Source organism: Caretta caretta, chromosome 24 (genome assembly GCF_965140235.1).
Source record: "Caretta caretta isolate rCarCar2 chromosome 24, rCarCar1.hap1, whole genome shotgun sequence".
Lineage (NCBI taxonomy): Eukaryota > Metazoa > Chordata > Testudines > Cheloniidae > Caretta > Caretta caretta.
In genome coordinates this window covers 15,069,886-15,092,654 of record NC_134229.1, presented here as the reverse complement: position 1 = coordinate 15,092,654, position 22,769 = coordinate 15,069,886, and the positions used below count along the sequence as shown (strand labels likewise).

The window sequence follows — 22,769 nt, the reverse complement described above, 5'->3', positions numbered from 1 at the left end:
CAGGCTGCGGGAAGAGGTGGGGGAGTGGGGAGCTTGCCTGCCCTGCGGTAGGGGACTGGGGTCGGGGGGAGGAAAAGAGCGGGCCCGGGTGCCGCAGATCAGGTCTGAGGACAACACCATCGTCACCCCGAGCGCCAGGGGCCTGCTGGAGAGGACCCTGAAGGCAGCCATCCACTCGCTGTACATAGAAGCCCTGAAGCGTAAGCCGGACCAGGGAAAAGCCTTCGAACTGACCAGCAAGTGGGATGCCAGCAACCACTTCCTCGCCAGGGGCGGCTTCACCCGCTTCGCCGACTCGCGGTTCATCCCCCGAGCCCGGCTCAACTGCGTCCCGCTCAACGGAGCCATCCGCCACGGGAACCGAGACAAGCGTTGCAGGAAGTGATGGCTAATCCAACGAGACCCTGCCCCACGTCCTGTGCAGCTGTGCTTTGCGCTGCGGGGACAGATTATTAAAGCGCAGAGGACCCACACTCCTTCCCTAACACAGGTGTGGCTACCTACAACTGCACCCCTTTGGGGGCGGGGCTCCCCAAACCCCTCCCAGGCAGGACGGGGCCATCAGGCCCAGCTGTGCTGCTGGAGGGTCTTGAGGGCCAGGGTCCAGCGCTCCAGCCACTGCTGCAAGGTGAGGCCCTGGCGGTGCTCCGCCGGCAGGGAGAACTGCCCCGGCTGCTCCCACCTGAACACCTGAGCCATCTCACCTGCTCCCCTCTCTCTCCCCGTCCCTGTGTTCAGGGGGCGGGGTGTCTCCCAGGGCCTGCAGCAGCTACCTGGCGAGGATCGCGTGCTCCGAGCCGTCCGCCACCAGCCGGTGCATCTCCTGCACGAGGGAGGCCAGCTGGGCCGTGCAGTGCTGCTCCCGGGCCTGTAGGGGGAGCTGCTGCACCCACAGCTCCTCACACCTGCTCCAGCCTTCCTGCAGCCGGGGGAGGGAGCAGGTAAGGAGGGGCCAGGGGACTCTGCCCCCTCCCCCCACTATAACCCAGCTGGAGATATGGGCCCTGTTGTCCCTGGGACCCCCCAGCACTGAGATACAGCCCCTTCCCCCTGATATATCCCAGACCCCAGGAGCCCCGGATGTGGCTCCCTCCCCCGCACTATATCCTAGCCACTGGCACTGCCCAGCCCCCACATGCGGCCCTGCCTGCCCCTCCCCATGCCCCCACTCACCTGTATGAGGCCCCGGACTGAGGGCAGGGCTGCTGGCGGCCCCGCCAGGTCTTCCAGACGGGAGCTCTCGTAGCGGAACCTGCAGGTCAGAGGACAGAGATACAGGTCCCAGCATTGGTGTCATGGGTCACTGCAGCACCACTGGGGTGACAGGCCCCAGAGCCCAGACTCTGCTCCCTGCAGTACAAGCTGACACCACCAGGGGGCCAAAGCCCCACAGCACCCCTCTCTCTCGAGCTCTGACTCTGCCCCCACCCCCAAGTACAAGCCACCACCACTGGGGGGCGAACACAGGGACGGGGAGAGAGAGGGCAGCAGGTGAGATGGCTCCTTCCGGCCCCCCGCCCCAGTTCCCCCCCCAGCACAGACACCACCATGTCCACACTCAAAATCTGCCCCCCCCAACATCATCCCTTATGGCATATGCCCCCCCCGGCCGCTCCCTAGGTACGCCCATTCTCCAGAGGCACCAGACCACCCCCTTCCTTCCCACCCCAGCCCCCAACCCCCCAATCAGTCCCTCCTGTGCCCCCCCCTCCACTTGGGCAAGCCCCCTTCTTCCTCACAGCCCCCACCCCACCCCTGGCAGGGGAGAACCAACCCTGGACCCCCTCCCAGCACAGGATGGGCAGGGCCTCCCCCCTCTGGAGAACAAGGCGTCCCATAAACCAGGTGGGCGGGGGCTCCTCACCAGGCGTCGATTGTGGCCTGCACCTCAGGCCAGCGCTCCATGCGGTGCTCGCACTGCTCGGTCACCAGCTGGATCCGCGGCCCCAGGGCTCCGGCCTGCTCCCGGTCGTGGTCCCGCAGGGCCTGCAGCAGGACTGGGGGAAAGAGACATTGGTGAGGCCCGGAGGAGTTATGGCTGGAGGGGGGTGCTGAGCTGCGCTGGGCGGATGCCATGGTCCTGCCACCCTTCAGGCCGGCTCGTGTGCCAGGAGGGTGCCCCTCGCAGACTCTGGGAAGGGGCCGCAGGCTGGGGGTCGCCCCCCTGGAGCCATGGGGAGAGCTCACCTTGCACGTCGGTCCCCTGGCGCTGCTGCAGGCTGGCTAGCGCCTGGCTCTTGTAACTCAGCTGGGCACGCAGGGCCAGCAGCTCCTTCTTCAGCTCAGCCATGTGGGGCAGGAGGTGCTCCGGGGCCTGGGGCAGAGACAGATAGACACAGGGGGTGAGGGGAGACAGGACCTGCCCCCTCTCCCCCAAGATCACCCCCCAGGGAGCTCTGAGGAGGTTTAATGCAGAATAAACTTGGGGGGTGCTCCTGCCCCACCCCCTCCCCGGGGCCCCCCATCCCATCTCTTCCCAGAAGAGGGGTTCACTCCCACCCTGTGGGGAGACATTCCTGCTCCCTGCCCCATTGCTCCACCAAGTGTGCGTCTCACCTTGTAGAGAGGGAAGCCGGCAGCCTGGCACACAGTGAGGAAGGCCCGGTGCTGGGCGAGCCCCGTCCGGTCCAGCCGATGGATGGAGAGCTCGTGGGCCGGGACCTGCTGGGACCTGGAGGCGGGGGACGACCGGGTCAGGGCAGCTGAGGATCAGCCCCTGAACCCCTCACCCTCAGGCATCCCCCATCCCCACCGGGCACCCCAGCCCACAGCCCTCCCGCTCCCCAGGAAGGGCTGGCGGGGCCCCGTCCTCACAGCAGCCTGCTGGCATAGTACAGCATTGGTACCCCCGGGAGAGCAGGTACCAGTGTTCCCAGAGTATTAATACCCCAGAGAGTATCAATGCTCCTCTCACCGCTAGAGGCTACCGATGCTCCTAGAGCATTATCAGCCCAGAAAGTATTAATCCTCCTACCACAGATCTCGGGTACCAAGGCTCTCAGAGCATTACCCTCCTCCCCCCCCCCCCCCCGGAGGGAGTATTCATGCACCCACCAGAGTATTAAAGCCCCTGCCCTATTCTCAGGGTATTAGCTCTCCGCCCAGAGAATATGGGGTTTTCATTAGTATTCCCCAGCACCAACGCTCCTGCTCGTCTCCGTGCCCCGACTGCAGCATTAATCCCACTGCCTAACCCCCCCAACGCATTATTAAGGATCTACAACCTATCCTAAAGGATGACCCAACACTCTCACAAGTCTTGGGAGACAGGCCAGTCCTTGCCTACAGACAGCCCTGCAACCTGAAGCAAATACTCACCAACAACCACATACCACACAACAGAACCACTAACCCAGGAACTTATCCTTGCAACAAAGCCCGTTGCCAATTGTGCCCACATATCTATTCAGGGGACACCATCACAGGGCCTAATAACATCAGCCACACTATCAGAGGCTCGTTCACCTGCACATCCACCAATGTGATATATGCCATCATGTGCCAGCAATGCCCCTCTGCCATGTACATTGGTCAAACTGGACAGTCTCTACGTAAAAGAATAAATGGACACAAATCAGATGTCAAGAATTATAACATTCAGAAACCAGTCGGAGAACACTTCAATCTCTCTGGTCACGCAATCACAGACATGAAGGTCGCTATCTTAAAACAAAAAAACTTCAAATCCAGACTCCAGCGAGAAACTGCTGAATTGGAATTCATTTGCAAATTGGATACTATTAATTTAGGCTTAAATAGAGACTGGGAGTGGCTAAGTCATTATGCAAGGTAGCCTGTTTCCTCTTGTTTTTTCCTACCCCCCCCCCCCCAGATGTTCTGGTTTAACTTGGATTTAAACTTGGAGAGTGGTCAGTTTAGATGAGCTATTACCAGCAGGAGAGTGAGTTTGTGTGTGTATGGGGGTGGGGGGGATGTGAGAAAACCTGGATCTATGCAGGAAATAGCCCGACTTGATTATGTAAAGAGTTGTCACTTTGGATGGGCTAGCACCAGCAGGAGAGTGAATTTGTGTGGGGGGGTGGAGGGTGAGAAAACCTGGATTTGTGCTGGAAATGGCCCACCTGTTGATCACTTTAGATAAGCTATTACCAGCAGGACAGTGGGGTGGGAGGAGGTATTGTTTCATATTCTCTGTGTGTATATAAAGTCTGCTGCAGTTTCCACGGTATACATCTGATGAAGTGAGCTGTAGCTCACAAAAGCTGATGCTCAAATAAATTGGTTAGTCTCTAAGGTGCCACAAGTACTCCTTTTCTTTTTGCGAATACAGACTAACACGGCTGTTCCTCTGAAACCTGCCTAAGTACTGATGCTCCTCCCAGAGGACCAGCACCCCCAGCTTGGGGCAGAGGAGCAGAGTACCAGTACTGCTCTGCAGGCACCTCCCTCCCTCCCTCCAACCGGCAGATCTCAGGGTGCTTTTCCCAGGGTGGGTCTCAGCCCCGTTTCAATGGGACACAGGTGGGGAGGGAAGGGGAGGGGGGAGAAAATCCCAGGAATCCTGCATACCCCAAGTCCAGTAGTGCAGGAGGGGGAGCACAGGTACACCCCCAAGGCCAAGGTGCGCCCCCCCATATGGGGACCCAGCCCCTGGGGCAGCCCAAGAGGGGACAGTTGGCCCCAGGACCCTGCTTGCTGTGGGGGAGAGCAATCAGACAGAGCAGGAGGGTGGGGGGAGACTCACCCCGGGAGGCTGCGGTGCAGCAGGCAGGGGAGGGCGATGGCCCCCAGCTGCCGGACCTCGCGCTCCACCCCCCCGTGCAGCCGCTGCGACTCCAGGGTCACGTCCTGTTCCGGGCCCAGCAGCTTCCTCTGCACGAAGGCCTGGACCTGAGAGAGAGAGAGCGGGGTTTGGGGGAGACCATGCTGCTGCCCCGCCCTCCCAGCCCTGGGCCCCACTCCCCCAGCCCTGCCGGTGCCCCTCAGGCCCGACCCACAGCCTCCTGGTATCCCAGCCCTGGACTCCCCCATCCTCTGTCAGTGCCCCTTGATCCCGCCCCATGGCATGGGAGGGTGTCTCACCTCGGCCTGGTCCTTGTGGAGCTGGCATTTGATGTAGGAGGTGCCTTTGATCAGCGCCCGGACCTGCTGCTGCTTTTCGCGCTGGGGGGAAGGGGGTAGAGAAAGTGTCAGTCCTGGGGCTGCTTCAAGACAGTGTCCCTGCTCCCCCCGGGCCAGTAAGGCACCCCAGATTCAACCCCGCAATCGCTCCCTTTCCCATAGAAGGAACCCCCCCGACCCCCAACTTGTCCACTCCTTCCTTTCCCTGCCTCCCCTCCCGCCCATCATCCCCAAACCCATATACTCCCCTCAGCATGCACCCCCTCTACTTCCTTCCCCACAGGCCAGCCAGGTACCCTGTGGATCCCCCTCCAGGAACCCCCCACCCACGGACACCCTCCCAGCCAACCCCACCTCATCCTCCTGTGTGCCCTACTGCCTCCCCACCCCCCAGGCAGGTCCCACGTCCAGAGGTTGCCCTGCTCTGGCCCCCAGATTCCCCCCCGCGCTTCCCGCACTCACCACCAGGTGGCGGAAGTCCAGAATGTGACTCTTGCTCTGCAAGGCCTGCAGCTCCGCATGGCGGGCACTTGCCTCCTGCTCCAGTTCCTGGCAGCCTCGACGCAGCCCATCCCGCAGCCCTGCCAGCCGCACAGCCCGCAGCTCCAGCTCCAGCACCGCCCTGGGGGCCGGGCGGGACAGGCCAGTTCAATGGGGGGGTGGGGGGGAGTCTCCCCAGCAGGGGGTGCTCACCACAGGGCCCCGAGAGCACAGGGGGACCCCACAGGACAGGGAAGTCTCCCCAGCAGGGAGTGCGCTCCAGGGGGCCCTGACAGAGCCGGGGTACCCCTGGGGTGGGAAGTCCCGCCAGCAGGGAGCGCTCTCCCAGCGGTGGGTGGTCACGAACTGTGCAGGGCTGAGTTCAGGGGGCGGGGTGTCTCCCAGGGCCTGCAGCAGCTACCTGGCGAGGATCGCGTGCTCCGAGCCGTCCGCCACCAGCCGGTGCATCTCCTGCACGAGGGAGGCCAGCTGGGCCGTGCAGTGCTGCTCCCGGGCCTGTAGGGGGAGCTGCTGCACCCAAAGCCCCACAGCACCCCTCTCTCTCGAGCTCTGACTCTGCCCCCACCCCCAAGTACAAGCCACCACCACTGGGGGGCGATAGCTCCGTACAGCACCACACCCCCACACTGTCAGCCCCTTAGCGGTACCCACTTGAGGGCCTCTACGTCGCGGGGAATGTCAATGCGGCTGGTGAGCTCCTGCATCTGCAGGGTGTTCTCCAGGGCCAGGTGCTCCAGGGCTGCCTGGACATGGTTGGGAGGGTGGGAACCCACCATGTCCTGCGTAGGCAGAGAGGTGGGATGAGCCAGAGTGGACCAGGGACGCTGTACTTTCCCTCACGGCTGGCTCCAATGCCCCATACGGGGCTAGAGGGCGCAGCGCTGCTCCTTCCCAACCAAACCCCATCGCCAAATCCCACAGGGAGATCACCAGAGCCCCATGCTGGCATTCACAGGGCTCAGATTACCGGGTACCCCTTGTCACTAGAGCCTGCCTTGGCATCTCCAGATTCCCCCCCATGAGATCCAGGACTGGGATCCCCAGATCACCACCCCCAACTAGCAGAGGGGAGCAGGATTCTCAAATTCCTCTCCCCCCCGCCCAGGATCTACCCACTATCCTCTCCCCAACTCACCAGTACTTCAGGCTCCAAGCCAGCAAATCCGAGGTCAGGCAGCTTCCCTCCCACCGTCAGCTCCACCTTGGCCTTTCTGCAGAGACCAGAGGAGGCTGTGAAAATTGGGGGGGGGGGGGGGGGGGAAGGGGAAGGAGAGGAAGGGGGAGCACAGTTCAAGACATCCCCCCCCCCCCCCCCCATACCCAGCGGGACCCTGCCATGGAGCAAAGGATACTGAGAGATGCTACCCAGGATAGGCAATCCCCAATCCCTAATGCCACCTGCCATGGGACCCCCTACCAAGGAGCAAAAGATTCTGGGAGCTACTGCCCAGCAGAGATGTCCACCGGATAGTGCTTCAGAAGCAAAGGATTCCGGGGGACGCGACCAGGAGCAGTGGGGACCCCACGCTAAGGACGGAACCACCCCCCACACACCTGCTGATGTCCTTCAGCTGCTCCAGCCGCCCCCTCAGCTGTGCTACGCTGCCCTGCAGCTGCTGGCGTTCCTTGGCCAGGCGGGCCGCATAGGCCTTGAGCAGCAGGGAGCGGCGCTGGGCGTCACGGATCCGCTCCTGGGCCGCCTCCAGGGAGACTTCTGCGGGGTCGGAGCAGAAAGACCATCAGGGAAACCTCACCCCAAGCCCCAGACGCTAACTACAAGGCCCCACTCCCCTCCCAGAGCTGGGGATAGAACCCAGGAGTCCTGGCTCCCAGCCTCTCCCACCCCCCTGCCCCGCTCCCAGAACCCAGGAGTCCTGAGGTGATGGGTGTGAACCCCACAGGTGATTGTCTGGGGAGGGACCATGGGGGAAAATCAGCAGCCCCAGGGGCCACGGGAACCTTGCGGATGGGGAAGAGACCACGTGGGGAGATGCTACCCCCAAAGACGGCAAGGCAAGGGAACAATCCTGCCCCGCCCCCCACAAAGAAATGGGGGGAAATGGATTTGGGCTGCAGGGGGACGATCCCACTGGGTGTTGGGGGAGAACAGATGGGAGGACTGGGGTGGACTTTGTGCCCCCCACCCCCAGAGCAATGGCCTGGGGTAGAGCGCTGGAGGCACAGACTACGCCGCCTCCCAGATCCTTGGGGCTCCCCCCTTACCGTCAGCCATGACCTCGCGCTGGGCTGTCTCCATCTGCAGGTCCAGCTGCTGCAGCTCCCCACGCAGGCGGGCCACGCCCTGGGCAAGCTGCTGGCGCCGCTCCTGCTCTGGTTCTGACCCACCGGGCTTTCCCTGTGTGGAGGGGGAGACACCGACTGCTATAGACCCAGGCATCCTGCTCATCCCACGGCAAGGCCCCTGTTCCACCCTGCAGCACCCCAATCCCAATCCCCCACCCTCATCTCCCAGATCCACAGCTCAGCAACAAGGCACCCACTCTCCCCCACCCTATCCCATGCCATAGGACCCCTCTGCACCACGATCCCACCCCGACTCACTTCCCACCCACTGCTCCCACCCTATTCCACCCCGCAGCACCACCTGATCCTCACCTTGCCCCACGACCCCATCCCCTACCCTGACCCACTCTATCCCATCTCACAGCACCCCGATCCCCTTCCCCGCCCCTCCAAATCCAGATTACCATCCCCTACCGACTCCCCCACCCACCACAGCAACACCCAATCCCATCCACAACACCCGTCCCGTCCCATCCCACCCACAGCCCTCACCCACACGCCCCTATCCACCCAGCAGTCTCCACCGGCCCCCTCACCTCTGCCTCCTCCAGATGCCGGTACCTGACGCAAGGCCTGAGTAAAGGAGGCTGAACGTAGAGAGTGACAGAGGCCTGGACAGACGGACAGACACACAGACGTCAGGGAGAGCTCGGAGCCAGCAGGCTTCGAGGTCCAAGGCCAGGAGACAGACGCCAGCCAAGGGTCGGCAAGGAAATTAAACCCGCTCCTATAGGGCATAGGGGACACCGGGCTGGATGGGCCCAGGGGCTTGGTCTAGGCAGGGACGGGGCAGGACACTGGGCTGGATGGGCCCCTTGGTGAAAAAGCTGCCCATAGTAACAAGCCCCCACGGCAAAGGGGAACGAGGAAAGGATACCACAGCAAGTTCCCTCGGATCTTCTTCACATTCCTGTGAGGAAAGAGAGAGGGGTGAATCTACTGCAGAAGCAGCAATGGCTCTGGGAACAGAGGGGGTCCAGTGGTTAGAGCAGAGGAGGACGGGAGCCAGGACTCCTGGGTTCTACCCCTGGCTCTGGGAGGAGACCTGAAAAGCAGAAGGCCCCATGTCCGATTCCCCGCTGCTGCCCCCCTGAGCCAGCCAGACCCCCGCCCCGGGGCCGGGTGGGAGCCAGCGGCCCTTTGAGGGGAAAGGCGCCGAACCCCATTCCTCTCACCTCTGGTGGTGCACATGCCGGGTGACGTATCTCCAGATCTCCGCACACTGGCCTGAGCACATCCTGGGGATACAGAGCAACAGCATCAGCCCCACGGGGACGCGACCGGAAACCCCTACGAGGAGCATGGGTTGCCCTTGGTTGAGGGCCGTATACCTCCCCCACGTCCCTGCCCCAGGGCTGGATACCCCCTTTTCCTTCCCTCCCCCTCACAGGGCTCGGGGGTAACCTGGCAGGGGGCTGGGAGGCCCTTTTATGGGGGAGAGCGGAGTGTGTGTGTGTGTGTGGGGGGGGGCCTCTGGCCCCACAGCTGGGATATAATCAAGGGGCAGTGAATGGGGATGTGGGGGCAGCAGGGCAGTCAGGGAACCCATGGGGAAGAAAGGTGGAGGGCTGGGGGCTGGGGCAGGAAGGTACCAAGGAGCAGAGGAGCCAAGGGGGGTCCAAGGGGGGAGGAGGACCAGGGGGGCAGGAGGCGAGGAGAGAGGGAGGCCGCCCCCACAGCGGGGACCCAGAAGGAGCAGGGGAAAGGTGGCCGGGGGGGGAGCCGCAGGAGCCCGCCGACAAGGAGGAAAACGGAAACCCGCGGAACAAAAGGAGACCGGGAGCATGCGGGGGGGGGGAGCGGGGGGCGGGAGGCGGAGGGTGCCAGTGCTGGGAGAGGGAGGGAGGGTCCGGGAGCTGGGGGGTCCCGCGCTGGGGGGGAGGGCGGGGAAGGAGCCGGGGGGCCCGAGCTGGGGGGGAGGGTCCGGGGGGGGGCGGGAGCCGGGGGGGGTCCCCGCGCTGGGGGGGGTCGGGGAAGGAGCCGGGGGGGCCCCGAGCTGGGGGGGAGGGTCCGGGGGGGCGGGGAAGGACCCGGGGGGAGGGTCCGGGGGGGCGGGAGACGGGGGGGGGCGGGAGCTGGGGGGTCCCGCGCTGGGAGGGGGGCGGGGAAGGAGCCGGGGGGGCCCCGAGCTGGGGGGGAGGGTCCGGGGGGGCGGGAGACGGGGGGGGTCCCGCGCTGGGGGCCCGGGGCTCTCACCGGCGGAAGGCCCCGTCGGGGGGCACCTTCCCGGGGGGCAGCCCCATCTCCTGGGCCGCTCACAGCTTCAGCTCCAGCGCGGGCCCGCCCCGCTCCATGCCGGGACCCGAGCATCGAGCGCGCCGGCCGCTGCCGCAAGGCCCGCCGGGAGCTGGGGGCGGGGCCTGCCGCTGCTGGGGGGCGGGGCCTGCCGGCAGCCGCAATTTGCTGTTCCCCCCTTCAGGTGCGGGTCCCAGCACAGGCCCCAGGGTGGCCCCTCCCCGGTGTGTAACAGCGCCACCTGCAGGCTTCCGGCAGGACGAAGAGAAGGCGCAGCTCATGTGCCCTGCGCACTGAATTCCCGCGGGGAAGGTAAAAAAAAAAAAAAAAAGTGCTTGAGTCGCGCGTGCTGCAGGGGGCGCGAGCGGGGCCGCGAGGCCAGGGTGAGCAAGCCGGTGCCGTCAGCACGCTGCAGCGAAGGGGCCGGCTTCATGCAAATAGAGAGAATCTTCCGGGCAGAGAAACGAGTGACAAGGCGACCGCGAACAAGCTGGAGGAATGGAGCAGTTTTGAAGCTCAACTTTCAGGCCGGAGGCGGTTGGCTCCGACTGGTGAAAATGGAGCGGAAAGGCAAAGGCAGTCGGAGTCGAGTGGAAGTGGTCGGAGCATGGCTGTGGCGTTAGGGCCGCTCAGCGGCAGCGGTCACCGTGGCGTGGAGAGCGGTGGGAACGGGTGGGCTGCAGAACAGCTCAGCGGAGGGGTATCGCTTCTCGGCCTTTTGGCTAAGATCAAGTGTAGTATCTGTTCTTATCAGTTTAATATCTGATACGTCCTCTATCCGAGGACTATTTATTAAATGGATTTTTGGAATAGGGAGATGGAATAGGAGCTTGCTCCGTCCACTCCGCGCATCGACCCGGTATTGCAGTTCTTCCGGGAACGGTGCACCTCCCCTCGGGGAGATTATCGTGGTTCAAAAACAGATTCAATCGCTCCCTTTCTTTTCCGATCCCCAGGCATTCAACTCTTTAGTTTGCTCGTGGGGAGCGGCGGGTTGGTCGGCTGCGTTGAGGGTCTGTTGTAATCCTGGGAGCCGGGCGAGCAGAGCTTTTTGTGTGACTGGAGAATTATTTAAAAAGCCGGGACTCTGCTCTGCGCCGTGAGAGCTTTTAGCAGGAGGAGGCGGGAATCGGGGTTTATCAGGCAGATACTTCTTTATAGACACGTGACCTTCAATAGTATAAAAAAAAAATAACCGCCTGATGAGCGGATAGACAGGTTGTATTCTTCTCCCCACCCAACAGCTGGTCCATGTGTTTTGATTTGTAAGCTCAAGTGAAGGCAGTAGGTGTGGTACTGCACCCAGCACGCAAGGGCCCCAATCCTCTGTAACAGACGTTCAAAACACTCCTGTGTAACTTCTGGTTCCTAGGGTGTGGCTTGGGACGGGACGCTTCAGGTGGCTGCCCGTTTCACAGTGCTCTGCAGAGCAAAGATTAAACTGTTTGTCTCCTCTCCCAGGAGAGTACGTTATGCAGTGTGTGTGACATGCTTTACAGCTGTGAAGTGCTCGGGGTTACTCTTCTGTGAAAGGTTTCAGAGGGGTAGCCCCGCGAGTCTGTATCCGCAAAAACAACGGGGAGGAGTCAAGGAGAAACTGCGGCGCTGGAATTAATTTGCAAACTTGACACCATCAAACGGGGCCTGAATAGAGACTGGGAGCGGCTGGGTCACTACAACAAGTAATTTCCCCTCTGTTGATAGTCACACCTGCTTGTCAACTGTTGGGAAGTGGCCTCCTGAGCCCTGACCCGCCCCCCAACTTGGTAAGGCAACTCCCATCTTTTCATGTGCTGTATATTTATACCCGCTTACTGTACCTTTCACTCCATGCATCTGATGAAGTGAGTTATAGCCCACAAAAGCTGATGCCCAAATAAATGTTTTCGTCTCTAAGGTGCCCCAAGGACTCCTCGTTGTTTCTTCTGTGAAAGGCTGGTTTGTGGCAACGGTTTGTGGAGACGCTACCTATGCCCCTGAAAGAGCTTCTCCCGTCCGCCTCGGTAGCGTCTCCACTAAATGCTTCAGTGGCCCAGCTGCAGCGCTGGGAGTGTGAGCCCCTGGCTGGGAGAAATCCATTGCCCAAGCTATCTCCCTAGGAGAACCCAGTCTACACCCGGGGGGGGGGGGGGAGGGGTTGGGGGGAGATGGGGCTAGGTCAATAGAAGGTGTCACTCAGGGAATGCATTTTACACCAACATCCATTGGAAGCGTAGACCGGGGCTCAGGGAGAGAGTTGTTTCCCCCTCCCTTGCAGTTTTTTGTTTTTCCACCAAGCTGTGAAATCACAACCAGCCCCAAGGGGAGAGAAGAGAGAGAGAGAGAGAGAGAGAGAACTGCCAAAATGAAGTGAGCTCTGGAGAGTGAGCAGAGCTGGCTGTTGTGACCCACGAAGGCTGCCGCCTTTCGTCTACACGGGGGCATTGACTGGCCTCCTAGAAGCAGAGTAACCACTGCGCTGTAGCTCTTCCAGTGTCACCCCCCGACACGGGCACTCTGTTCCAAATAAAAGCAACTTTAGTCCCCAAAATTACTACTCCGCTTCCAAAGCTATTCCGCTCTGGCCATGGCAGGAACTGTTCCCAGGTAGACAAGCACCTACATCTGCAGGGCTCCCACGCGACCGAGTTGATAGCTTGGGCATGTTCATTGGTGCCCCCTTAGAGGAAGAAACTGCTGAGGGCAGTGTTGTATTCTCCCTCTCTCCCGCCATCAGGCCTGCACGCCAACATAGTCCAGCACGTTATTTGGCTCCGTACAGGGGAAAATGGATAAAAGTCTATGGCCTGTGTTAAACAGGCGGCCAGATCAAATGATCCCGTTGTCCCTGCTGCCCTTAAAATCTAGGAATCCATTCTTGCAGCTTTACCTAGTCTGAGAGGCAGCGAAAGGAAGGGAGGGAAAGGCAAAGGAACCTTTGAGATGACAGCCCCTCCCCAATAAATGGCACGTTTTCAATACTTAAATATCAAACGGGGAACCCCCAGAGTCTTAACAGTCTCGGTCTCTTCTCCGCAGAGCTAGAGCGGACCAGCCCCTCAGAAGCTCTTTGGGGTCTAATCTCCTCAGAGACCGATTTATATTCAGAGCGAGGAACAGGGACAAGCAGCTCTCCAGCGCGTCACCCGCTAAGGCAGTGGAAACTGAACCGGACTTCTCTTTTCTGTTACGGGGATCTTCTCATGCACGCTCCACAAAAAGTCACAGGAGATAGGAACAAACAACTGGAAGAATTGCCGTTGTGAAATATATGCACCTTTCTGGATGTACTGAGCTCTGCTCCGCCAGGGAGACGGAATAGGAGCTTGCTCCATCCACGCCACACGTCGACCTGGTATTATTGCAGTACCTCCAGGAACGCTGCACCTCCCCTCGGGGAAACTACCAGTGGGGAAGGGATCGGGGGGGGGGGGGGGGGGAGTGGGGAGAGAAGAGAAAAAAAAAAAAAGTTGAGCTGTGTGTTGGCTTAGGGTGCGGTGTCCCTCTTTGTAAGAGGCAGAGCTGAAGTGGGGCGCCGGCCTGTGATTTAGGAGATCTGGGTGCAATTCCCTGCTCCACCACAGACTCCCTTTGTTACCTCCGGTAAGTCGCATAGCTTCCCTGTGCCTCAGTTCCCCACCTGTCCGGAGGGAACAGCAGCCATGCCCTGCAGATTGCGAGGGGCTCAAATACTATTGTAATGGGGGTCCACTCAGTACCGAAGACAGGAGCTAGATCCTGTTCCATCTCGCGGAGCCGGACTGATACCAGACGACTGGGTGAAAAGCACTATTGAGAAGGGAAGTATTCTCACACTTGCAGAGTCTGAAAGACCAGCTTTGTTCTAAGCGCAGATGTTAATTTTAGATTTCTGCATCTTCCCCTCCCAGAGTCAGTGGGGGACAAGGAGCTCCTTGGCACCAAGGATTCAAGATCTACAACAAAGACTAAAGGCAGGAAAGAGGTAGACGAGCAGAGTTACGGGGTTGGAGTCTTTATTATTAATATTAATAGCAGAGTAGCACCTGGGAACCCAGCTGAGGTTACAGATCCATTGTGTCAGGCCCAGCACAGACATAGCTTGAGAAGCAGCCTTTGCTCCACAGACCTCAGTCTGTTCCCCCCGCCCCCGCTCCTTTGAGAGGGGCAGGGGGCCATAAAACTAGAGATCAGACTTCTCCAGGTTAGAAAAATTAGGTGAGTAACACCTTCTGCACTGGTAGGGGGGGCAAATGCTGTGGTGATCCTATTGTATAGTTATGCAGGGCACCGGCACCCACCAGTCACTGATCTTTTACCTAAGAACAAAATAGTTCCCTTGTCCCCTAAACAGAACAAACCCTCCGAAACCCAAACGTGTGGGTCCCGCTCCCACTTAGGTTCAGAGAACAACTCGAAGAGCCTTTACTGAGCTTTGCGGGCAGTTGAGTGGCTTTCAGACATTCCTTGCTACCTGCTAATATCATCTGAGAAGCGAAACCAGTCAGTCCTCTGGCTTCTCTGCAGCTGAATAGCCACAGAGGGCTCTCAGGTCCCTTTCCTCCAAGCTGCCTCTTTGACTTTACACAAAAACAATAAAAAGGGGTTGCCTGCAATTCCGCTATCCCCGTCTCCGACTGTGGCCAGTACCAGCTGTTGGACAGAAAGGTGGGAGAAGCCCCAGAACGGGCAACGGTGGAAGCAGCTGCCCACAGCTAAGTTTCTCCCCCTCCCCACAACCCCATTACTCAGGTCTACACAGAAGCGTTCCGTTTTATAACCTGCAAAAACGTCCCTCTGACCAACAAGAACACTCTCCTTATTTTACAGATACACTCAAAGGCCTTGATCCTGCAAGGTGCCAAGAGCCCCACACACCTGGCATTCTCCAAAACCCACTGGTGTCACCCCACCCACTCCCCTTTGGACAAGCAAGGACACGCAGAGGACAGTGTTTGCCAATGCTTGGAACCCTACAGACATAGGAACCCCTCGAGACATAGAGGAAACCCACGGATCACCACACCTATCTTCCCAGATCCAGAAATCACCAAGCAATGTGTGGTCCACCGGCAGGCACCCAGATCCCACAGAATACGCTCTGAGGAGACAGTCCGGGACAGGCACCTTAATACGCTCAAAACCGCCTTCGCCAAAGGGGGACACCCCACCAGAGAAGGACATGGCATCGTGGAATGGGCCACCCAGAGACACCAAGGAAACGTGCTTCAATACAGAAATAAAACCCCCGCCGACCGCACACCCCTAGTGCTCACCTACTACACCCTACGCTGCAACCCATAGGGGGTATCAAACAACTAAAACCCATAGGAACCCCATCCTGAAAGAAACCTTTCCTGAGCCCCACTTCTGGCCTTCAAAACAACCCCTAGTCTCTCTCCAAGCTCATCATCAGAAGCGAGCTCCCCACAGACCAGGACACACCAGCTCACGGCAGCACCAGACGCAAAACCTGCAGACACATCTCCACGGCTTACAACGACCAACACACTCCGCAACACGCCTTTCGAGAGCCACGGGCCCTACACACGCCAGTCGCAGCATGTGGTTTACCTCATCCAGTGCCCCAAATGCCCCCACAACAACTATGTGGGTGAAGCCAGAGAGTCACTATGCTCACAAACGAGCAGGAAAATGATAAGACAAGACCACCACGTCGTCTGTGGGTGAGCACTTCTCACAGAGCAATCGCTCTTGTATGTGATCTATCAGCCCTCGTCCTCAAAGGAAACACTCTCAGAAAGACGGGCCGGGGAGTTGAAATTCATAACTTTGCTAGACACTAAAAATCCCGGACAGAATAAAGATACCGGCTTGAGGGTTTATTTACAACCACCTGGAAACCGCTAACCGCCTCCCCCAACCGCGTTCCCCTCCGCCCCTTTACTTTCTTTCCTGTGACCGCAGGAGTGTCAACAGGCCACTTCACCTCAAAAAAGGGCCCCTTGAAAGGTGTTAACTACCCTAAACAAGCGATTCCGCCTCTACCTGGCAAGCAGTGAAACTCTGAGGCTTTGTCTACACTTTTCAGAGCAACAGCCCTGTTATTGTCTTTCTGGGGGCTTAAAAAACCCCCACAAAAACCCCACCCGCACGCCCGAAAAACAGAAGTTTAACTCCGAAAAGCGCCTGTGTGAGCAGCGCTCTGTGTGCGGGGACCTGCTGCTGCTCCTGGGGGGTGGAATGGTTTTGTCTGCGGGGGAGCTCTCTCCCGCAGACAAACCGCAGCTACACTGCGCGCCTTTTAGCGGCAGGGCGGTGGCGGATTTGTCACGCCCCCGAGCAAGGCAGTGATACCGATGTAAGTCTGTAGCGTGCACCTGGCCCTGCTCCGGTTTACTTTTGCCAAGGCGAAACACGCTGTTGGCACCAACCATTTATTCTCGGCACACTTCTCTCTGCCCGCCCCTCCCCCGAAAAAGGAAACCTAAAGCACCCAAAGGAAGGGGTAAAATTAGCCATAAACGAGACAGACACACATGAGCTTAACAAACAATAGACACACCCCACCAGCTACAGCCTGAAGGGTCCCCTTTCCACACGTCTCTGTGGGCACTCACCCGGGTCATCATCTTTCAGAGCTCCTGCCGCTACTCCCCCGCTGCCAAAGGCTGAAGGACCTCGTCCACAGGGAGAAACCCAACCTAAATAATGCCCCAGGCGCCTCCCCTTTCCCCACCATCTCTTGGGAGGCCGCAACAGCCATAAAGTAGAGGTAGCGGGGACACACAGCTCATTTCCAGGACACCACCAACAGGAGGAGGAACTGGGACCTGTGTCCTTGGGTATTTTATGCCTGTAGTTAGGCACAACAGGTCTTGGCTGTGGATCTGAAGACAGCGGATTTACATCATACCCGTGATCCATGTGCGACTGAAAAAAATATGCACATATATAAAAGTGGGGAGGGGGCAGCGTAACTGCCGGCTTCATTTTAAGCGGGAGAAAAGGAAGGTCTGGTAGGTAGGGTACTGAACTGAGCCTGGAAAGTCACTGGTTCTATTCCTAACTCAGCCACAAAGGCCCAGATCCGACCTCGAAAGTGTTTAGATGCTTAACTCCCACTGATTTCCATGGGAGTTAAGTGCCTAAATACCTTTAAGAATCTGGGCCCAGTTCCCTCGGTGCCCCGGGGCTAGTCATTTAATTTCCCAGGGCCCCGATCAACGAACAGCACCACTTCCCTCCTTCACAAGCATGGCGGGGATAGAATCAGGAGGTGCCCAGAGACTGCAGTGGTGGGGGCCAGGTAAGTACCTCGACCGATTGCGGTTTACCTGGATTCCTTAGGGCAGTCCCAGGATGGCAGACAACCCAGGAGCTGGGATCAGGTAACAGGGTTTATTTCCGTATTCGCCTTCACGTCGGACGGAAAACAGAGCGAATGCTGAGCCCCTCGAGTCACGCCGGAGTCAGGTCCAGCCTCCCCGATCTCTGCACCTTCAGCCCGGCCCCTCGGCGGAGCGGCTCTCCCGCCGCTGCCCTTAATCCACCTCCCCGAGCGATGCCAGGAGAGGTGGGGGGGGGGGGGTGGGGGCGGGACGGGATTTACGGTCAGGTGCCCCCCCCTCACAGATTTCTGCCAGGGTTTGCTGGCACCGCTTGGCCACATGCTCCCCCCAGCAGCCAGAGCCTCCGAGCTGCGCCCCCCACGTAGGAGCAACAGCTGGGAGGCGGCTGCTTTCTCTGGGGGGGGGGGGGTTCGGAGGGCGGGGAGCCCGGGGCTCAGCCAGCTGGCGGGGGAGGGGGCGGGTTCAGAGGGCGGGGAGCCCGGGGCTCAGCCAGCTGGCGGGGGAGGGGGCGGGTTCAGAGGGCGGGGAGCCCGGGGCTCAGCCAGCTGGCGGGGGGGCGGGCGGGTTCAGAGGGCGGGGAGCCCGGGGCTCAGCCAGCTGGCGGGGGAGGGGGGCGGGTTCAGAGGGCGGGAAGCCCGGGGCTCAGCCAGCTGGCGGGGGAGGGGGCGGGTTCAGAGGGAGGGAAGCCCGGGGCTCAGCCAGCTGGCGGGGGGGCGGGCGGGTTCAGAGGGCGGGGAGCCCGGGGCTCAGCCGCTCGGGGCAGCGGATCAGTCGGTCTGACCCCTCCCCTCGCGGCGCACGGGGCGTAGCAAGCCCAGCAGGAGCCCCCTCGGCCCCCCCCCCCCCGGTTCCAAAGGCGTGGCCGGGTTCAGGACTCGTGTTATGCTCCGCCCCTCCGCCGCCCGGACCAATAGGAGCTCAGCCTGCCTCCGGCTCGAAAAGGGGGCGGGGAGGCCGCCGGGTTTGGTCGGGTCCGCGCCCGTGAAGGGTCTGTCGGCACCTACTGCGCGTGCGCTGCTCCCGCCAGGTGGCCAGCCGGCGGCAGCCAAGGGGCTGGGGAGCCCCCGGTTCGGGGCTGCACAGGGGACACTGGTGGGCAGCAGGTGGCTCTGTGCAGGGTGACCCTCTCTCTAGGGAAAACTAAGGACCCACCCTCCCTCTGCGGGGAAGCGGTGGGACTCTCTGCGTCGGGACGCTACAGGTACTCGTGTGTAGGGACTGGGGCGGGGTGAGGATCCCGCTGTAGGGGAAAGCCTGGCTGCTTCAGGCCCACCGAGGCTGTCCGAGAGGGTTCTGAGCAAGGTCATCTGCAAGTGCCCAGGAATAGTGGGACCGGGGTGGGTGAGAATCCACCTGTGGGATGGGGGACGAGACCTCTCCCTAGGGTCAACATAAGAGATCCTTGCATAGGAGAAGAGGCCCCCATTCGCTGTTCGTTTTCCCCCTCGCTCTCTCTCACCCAGAGTCCAGTCTCCCTCCGCTGCCAGGCAGCATCGTGTCCTGCGCTGTCCAGCCTTCGGCCAAGGGGCTCAGAACATCCGGGCTTCTTTCTCCACCGTGCAGGAGGCTTTCTCTTTCTTGGGCCAGCACCGCCATCTGGGCTCTGCCCTGTCTGGGGCCAGTGCGGTCACTGCCCCACAGAGCTCCACACCCGACTGGAACACAATTAATGCAGCCAGGCAATAGCCATCGAGGCAGGGAGGGAACGGGGCCTCTGTGCACCATGGTGCAGAGCCCACAGCTGGGATCCTAAATCTGCAGGTACTTGGGAAGGAATAAGATAGTAGTGACACTGATGTTTGGGCCGAAAGGACCATGTCCTGAGCTCTCCCCTTCCACACTGTTCATCGCTTCAGTTGGTATTATCAAGCGCCTGCAAGCTCGAAGGTTCCAAGCCAGCAGGTATTTCAAGCAACTCCACCATCAAGGTGTGTCTGGACTTTATTTCCAGGCTGCATTTCAGTATTGAAAACGTCTTGTTTAAGAGTCTGGGACAATGTACACTCCAGAAAAGAATCAACTGGACAAATGCATTAAATTGGACACTGGAGTTACACCAGGACAAAACCGCACAGTCACCACTGAACGGAACTAACCTGATCAAGCAAAACTAGAACCTTTCACAAGAGTTGATAGAAGAGCAGTTTGCTGCTATTTCTGTAAAAAAGCCAAAGTAGCAATTTAAAAAATAAATTACATCAATTTGGTCCTGCAAATAGTCATCATTTTCTATAGTCTAGAAACAGAAAACCAGACAAATAACTCTACTTGACAGCAATTTTGAGTTTTCGCTTACGAGAGCCCCTCAGCGTAAAACTACCTTTGAAGTCGCAGGGCATTCAGGCCCGTGATCCTTTTGCATTTCAGGCTCCCCGTGGCTTTAATGAGAGCTTTGGTGGCAGAAGGAAAATGAACTATATAATTATTCAATCTATTGAACAGAATGAGGCCCAAACGAAAGCCCTAGTTTTAATTAAATGATAGAAAACAGTCATACCTACTCCCTTGAAGTCCTGTGATCGTTCCATAGAGACCAGTTACTAAGGGACCCCTTCTGCCAGGTGTTGTCAGTAGCAGCAAGGACCTGGTTGAAATATCTAGAGGTTCTGCGTGAAATGAACAAACACGCTGGCCACCGAGAAGCCTGGGGAAAACGAAATCCCCCTCCTTAGGCACCCTTAACAGGCAAATCTTCTCTCGCAAGTCCTCAGGAACTGTGTCATTGAAACAAAGAAAACTTATACGAGAAAAGGAACAGCATTAAGGTAGGACGCAATAAATCAGCTGCGTGGTGAATGAATACAAAGCAAAATCCCCACTTCCACAGTACGTTGGGCAATGTTCTTTGCCTCAGTTTCCCCGCCTGCAGATCTGACAGTCCTATGGACAAATATTCCTTTAGCACACCGCTCCTGCTGTCCTCCACTCATGGTCTGCGGTCAGAAGTTAGTACTGCTCCTCCAGGACAGCATCTCTCACAGCCACTACTGTCTTCAGCCACAGTATAAAGGTTGAGTTCTGAGGCTCTATTACATAACGCAGCTCTCAGTGATTCCAGGTAACAGCTAATTTAGACTCCATGATTTTGTACATGTATCTGGGATTATGTTTTCCAATGAGCATTATCTTGCATTTATCAATATAGAATTTCATCTGCAATTATGTGTCTGATAATTCTGTTCTTTACAATTTGTTTGGGACTGAAGTTAGGCTTACTGGCCTGTAATTGCCAGGATGGCCTCTGGAACCTTTTCTAAAAATTGGCATCACACGAGCCACCCTCCCGTCATCTCGTACAGAAGCTGATTTAACTGATAGGATACATACCACGGTTAGCAGTTCTGCGATTTCACATCTGAGTTCCTTCAGAACTCTTGGGTGAATACCATCTGGTTCTGGTGGCTTATTACTGTTTAATTTATCAATTTGTTCCAAAACCTCCTCTAACGACACCTCAATCTGGGACATTTACTCCGATTTGTCACCTAAAAAGAATGGCTCAGATTTGGGAACCTCCCTCATATCCTCAGCCATGAAGACTGATGCAAAGAATTCATTTAGTTTCTCTGCAACGGCCTTATCGTTCTTGAGTGCTCCTTTAGCATCTCAATTGTCCAGTACCCCACTCGTTGTTTAGCAGGCTTCCTGCTTCTGATGTACTTAAAAACATTTTTTTTGCTGTCACTTTCTGAGTCTTTGACTAGCTGTTCTTCAAATTCTTGTTTGGCCTTCCTAATTATATTTTTACACGTCGCTGGCCAGAGTTTCTGTTTTCCTCAATAGGCTTTAACTTCCACTTTTTTAAAAGGATGCCTTTTTGCCTCTACCTGCTTCTTTTACGTTGTTATTTAGCCACAAGGGCAATTTTTTGGTTCTCTTACTGTGTTTTTTAAGCTGGGCTATACATTTAAATTTAGCCTCTATTAGGGTGTCTTTGAAAGGTTTCCATGCAGCTTGTAGGGATTTCACTTTTGGCACTGTACCTTTTAATTTCTGTTGAATTAACTTCCTTTGTGTTGTTCCCCTGTCTGAAATTAAATGCTACCGTGGTGGGCTGCTGTGGTTTTTCCCCTTCTCTCCCCCCCGGGATGTTAAATTTTATGTTATAGTCACTGTTACCGAGCAGTCCAGATCCTGTGTTCCACTTGGGACTAAATCAAGAATTACCTCTCCTCTTAGGGGTGCCAGGGCTAGATGCTCCAAGGAGTAGTCATTTACGGTGTTAAGAAACTTTCTCTCTGCATCCCATCCTGAGATGACATGTACCCAGTCAATATGGGGACAGTTGAAATCCCCCATTATTATTGAGGTTTTTATTTTTATAGCCTCTTTAATCTCCCCGAGCATTTCACAGTCACTATCATCACCATCCTGGTCAGGTGATCCGTAGTAGATCTCTACCGCTATATTCTTTTTCTCCGAGCATGGGATTACTATCCATAGAGATTCTGTGGTACAGTTTGGTTAATTGAAGATTTTTCTGTCATTCGACTGCGTGCTTTCTTTCACATACAGTGCCGCTCTCCCACCAGCGTGACCAGTTCTGTCCTTCCGATAGATTTTGTACCCTGGTATGACTGTGTCCCATTGATTATCCTCATTCCCCCAAGTTTCTGTGATGCCTCTTATACCTATATCCTCATTTAATAGGAGGCACCCTAGTTCACCCATCTTAGTAGTTAGTCTTCTAGCATTTGTATATAAGCACTTTAAAAAAATTGTCACTTTTTGGCCATCTGCCATTATGTGATATAATTGAATGGAGCTCTTTCATTTCACCGTTTCTCATCAGATCCTACCCGTATGTTATCATATTCCATCCTCTCCTCCTTACTTGGATATAGCGAATTTCCATTCATAGATCCTCCCCTAAAGCATTGGCTCTCAACCTTTCCAGACTACTGTACCCCTTTCCGGAGTCTGATTTGTCTTGTGTACCCTCAAGTTTCACCTCACGTAAAAAGTACTTGCTTACAAAATCAGACATAAAAATACAAACGCATCCCAGTACAAAGTGCTGACTTGTGCATTGTTACCACACAAATATAAAATAAATCAATTGGAATATCAATATTGTGCTTACATTTCAGTGGAGAGTGTAGAGAGGAGTGTAAACAAGTCATTGGCTGTACGAAATTTTAGTTTGTACTGACTTTGTTAGTGCTTTTTATGTAACCTGCTGTGAAACTAGGCAAATATCTAGACGAGTTTGAGGTAAACCCTGGAAGGCCTCGGCGTACCCCCAGGAGTACACGTAGCCCTGGTTGAGAAACGCTGCCCTAAGGGAAGTCTCTGTCCGAACCGCATGCTCCTCCGCGCCTGTCCGCTTTCCCCTAGCCCTTAGTTTAAAAGCTGCTCTATGACCTTTTTAACTTG

The 22,769-nt window shown here is 57.6% G+C and overlaps 1 protein-coding gene and 1 non-coding gene across 2 annotated transcripts; one reads left to right on the top strand and one right to left on the bottom strand.

The window, feature by feature from the left end:
- Positions 1-1,846: 1,846 nt before the first annotated feature.
- Positions 1,847-10,196, bottom strand: LOC125626174 (HAUS augmin-like complex subunit 5). Its single transcript, XM_075122730.1, is given in 15 exon segments — positions 1,847-1,997; positions 2,188-2,314; positions 2,557-2,671; positions 4,706-4,851; positions 5,044-5,124; positions 5,545-5,704; positions 5,984-6,231; positions 6,234-6,362; positions 6,719-6,794; positions 7,138-7,297; positions 7,807-7,939; positions 8,424-8,448; positions 8,765-8,797; positions 9,063-9,125; positions 10,084-10,196. Coding segments are annotated over 15 exon segments (1,731 nt in total). The 5' UTR covers positions 10,182-10,196; the 3' UTR covers positions 1,847-1,860.
- Positions 10,197-10,824: 628 nt separating this feature from the next.
- On the top strand, positions 10,825-11,015 carry LOC142070088 (U2 spliceosomal RNA). The gene has a single exon (XR_012666020.1). It is a non-coding gene; the product is annotated as a U2 spliceosomal RNA (small nuclear RNA).
- Positions 11,016-22,769: the final 11,754 nt, after the last annotated feature.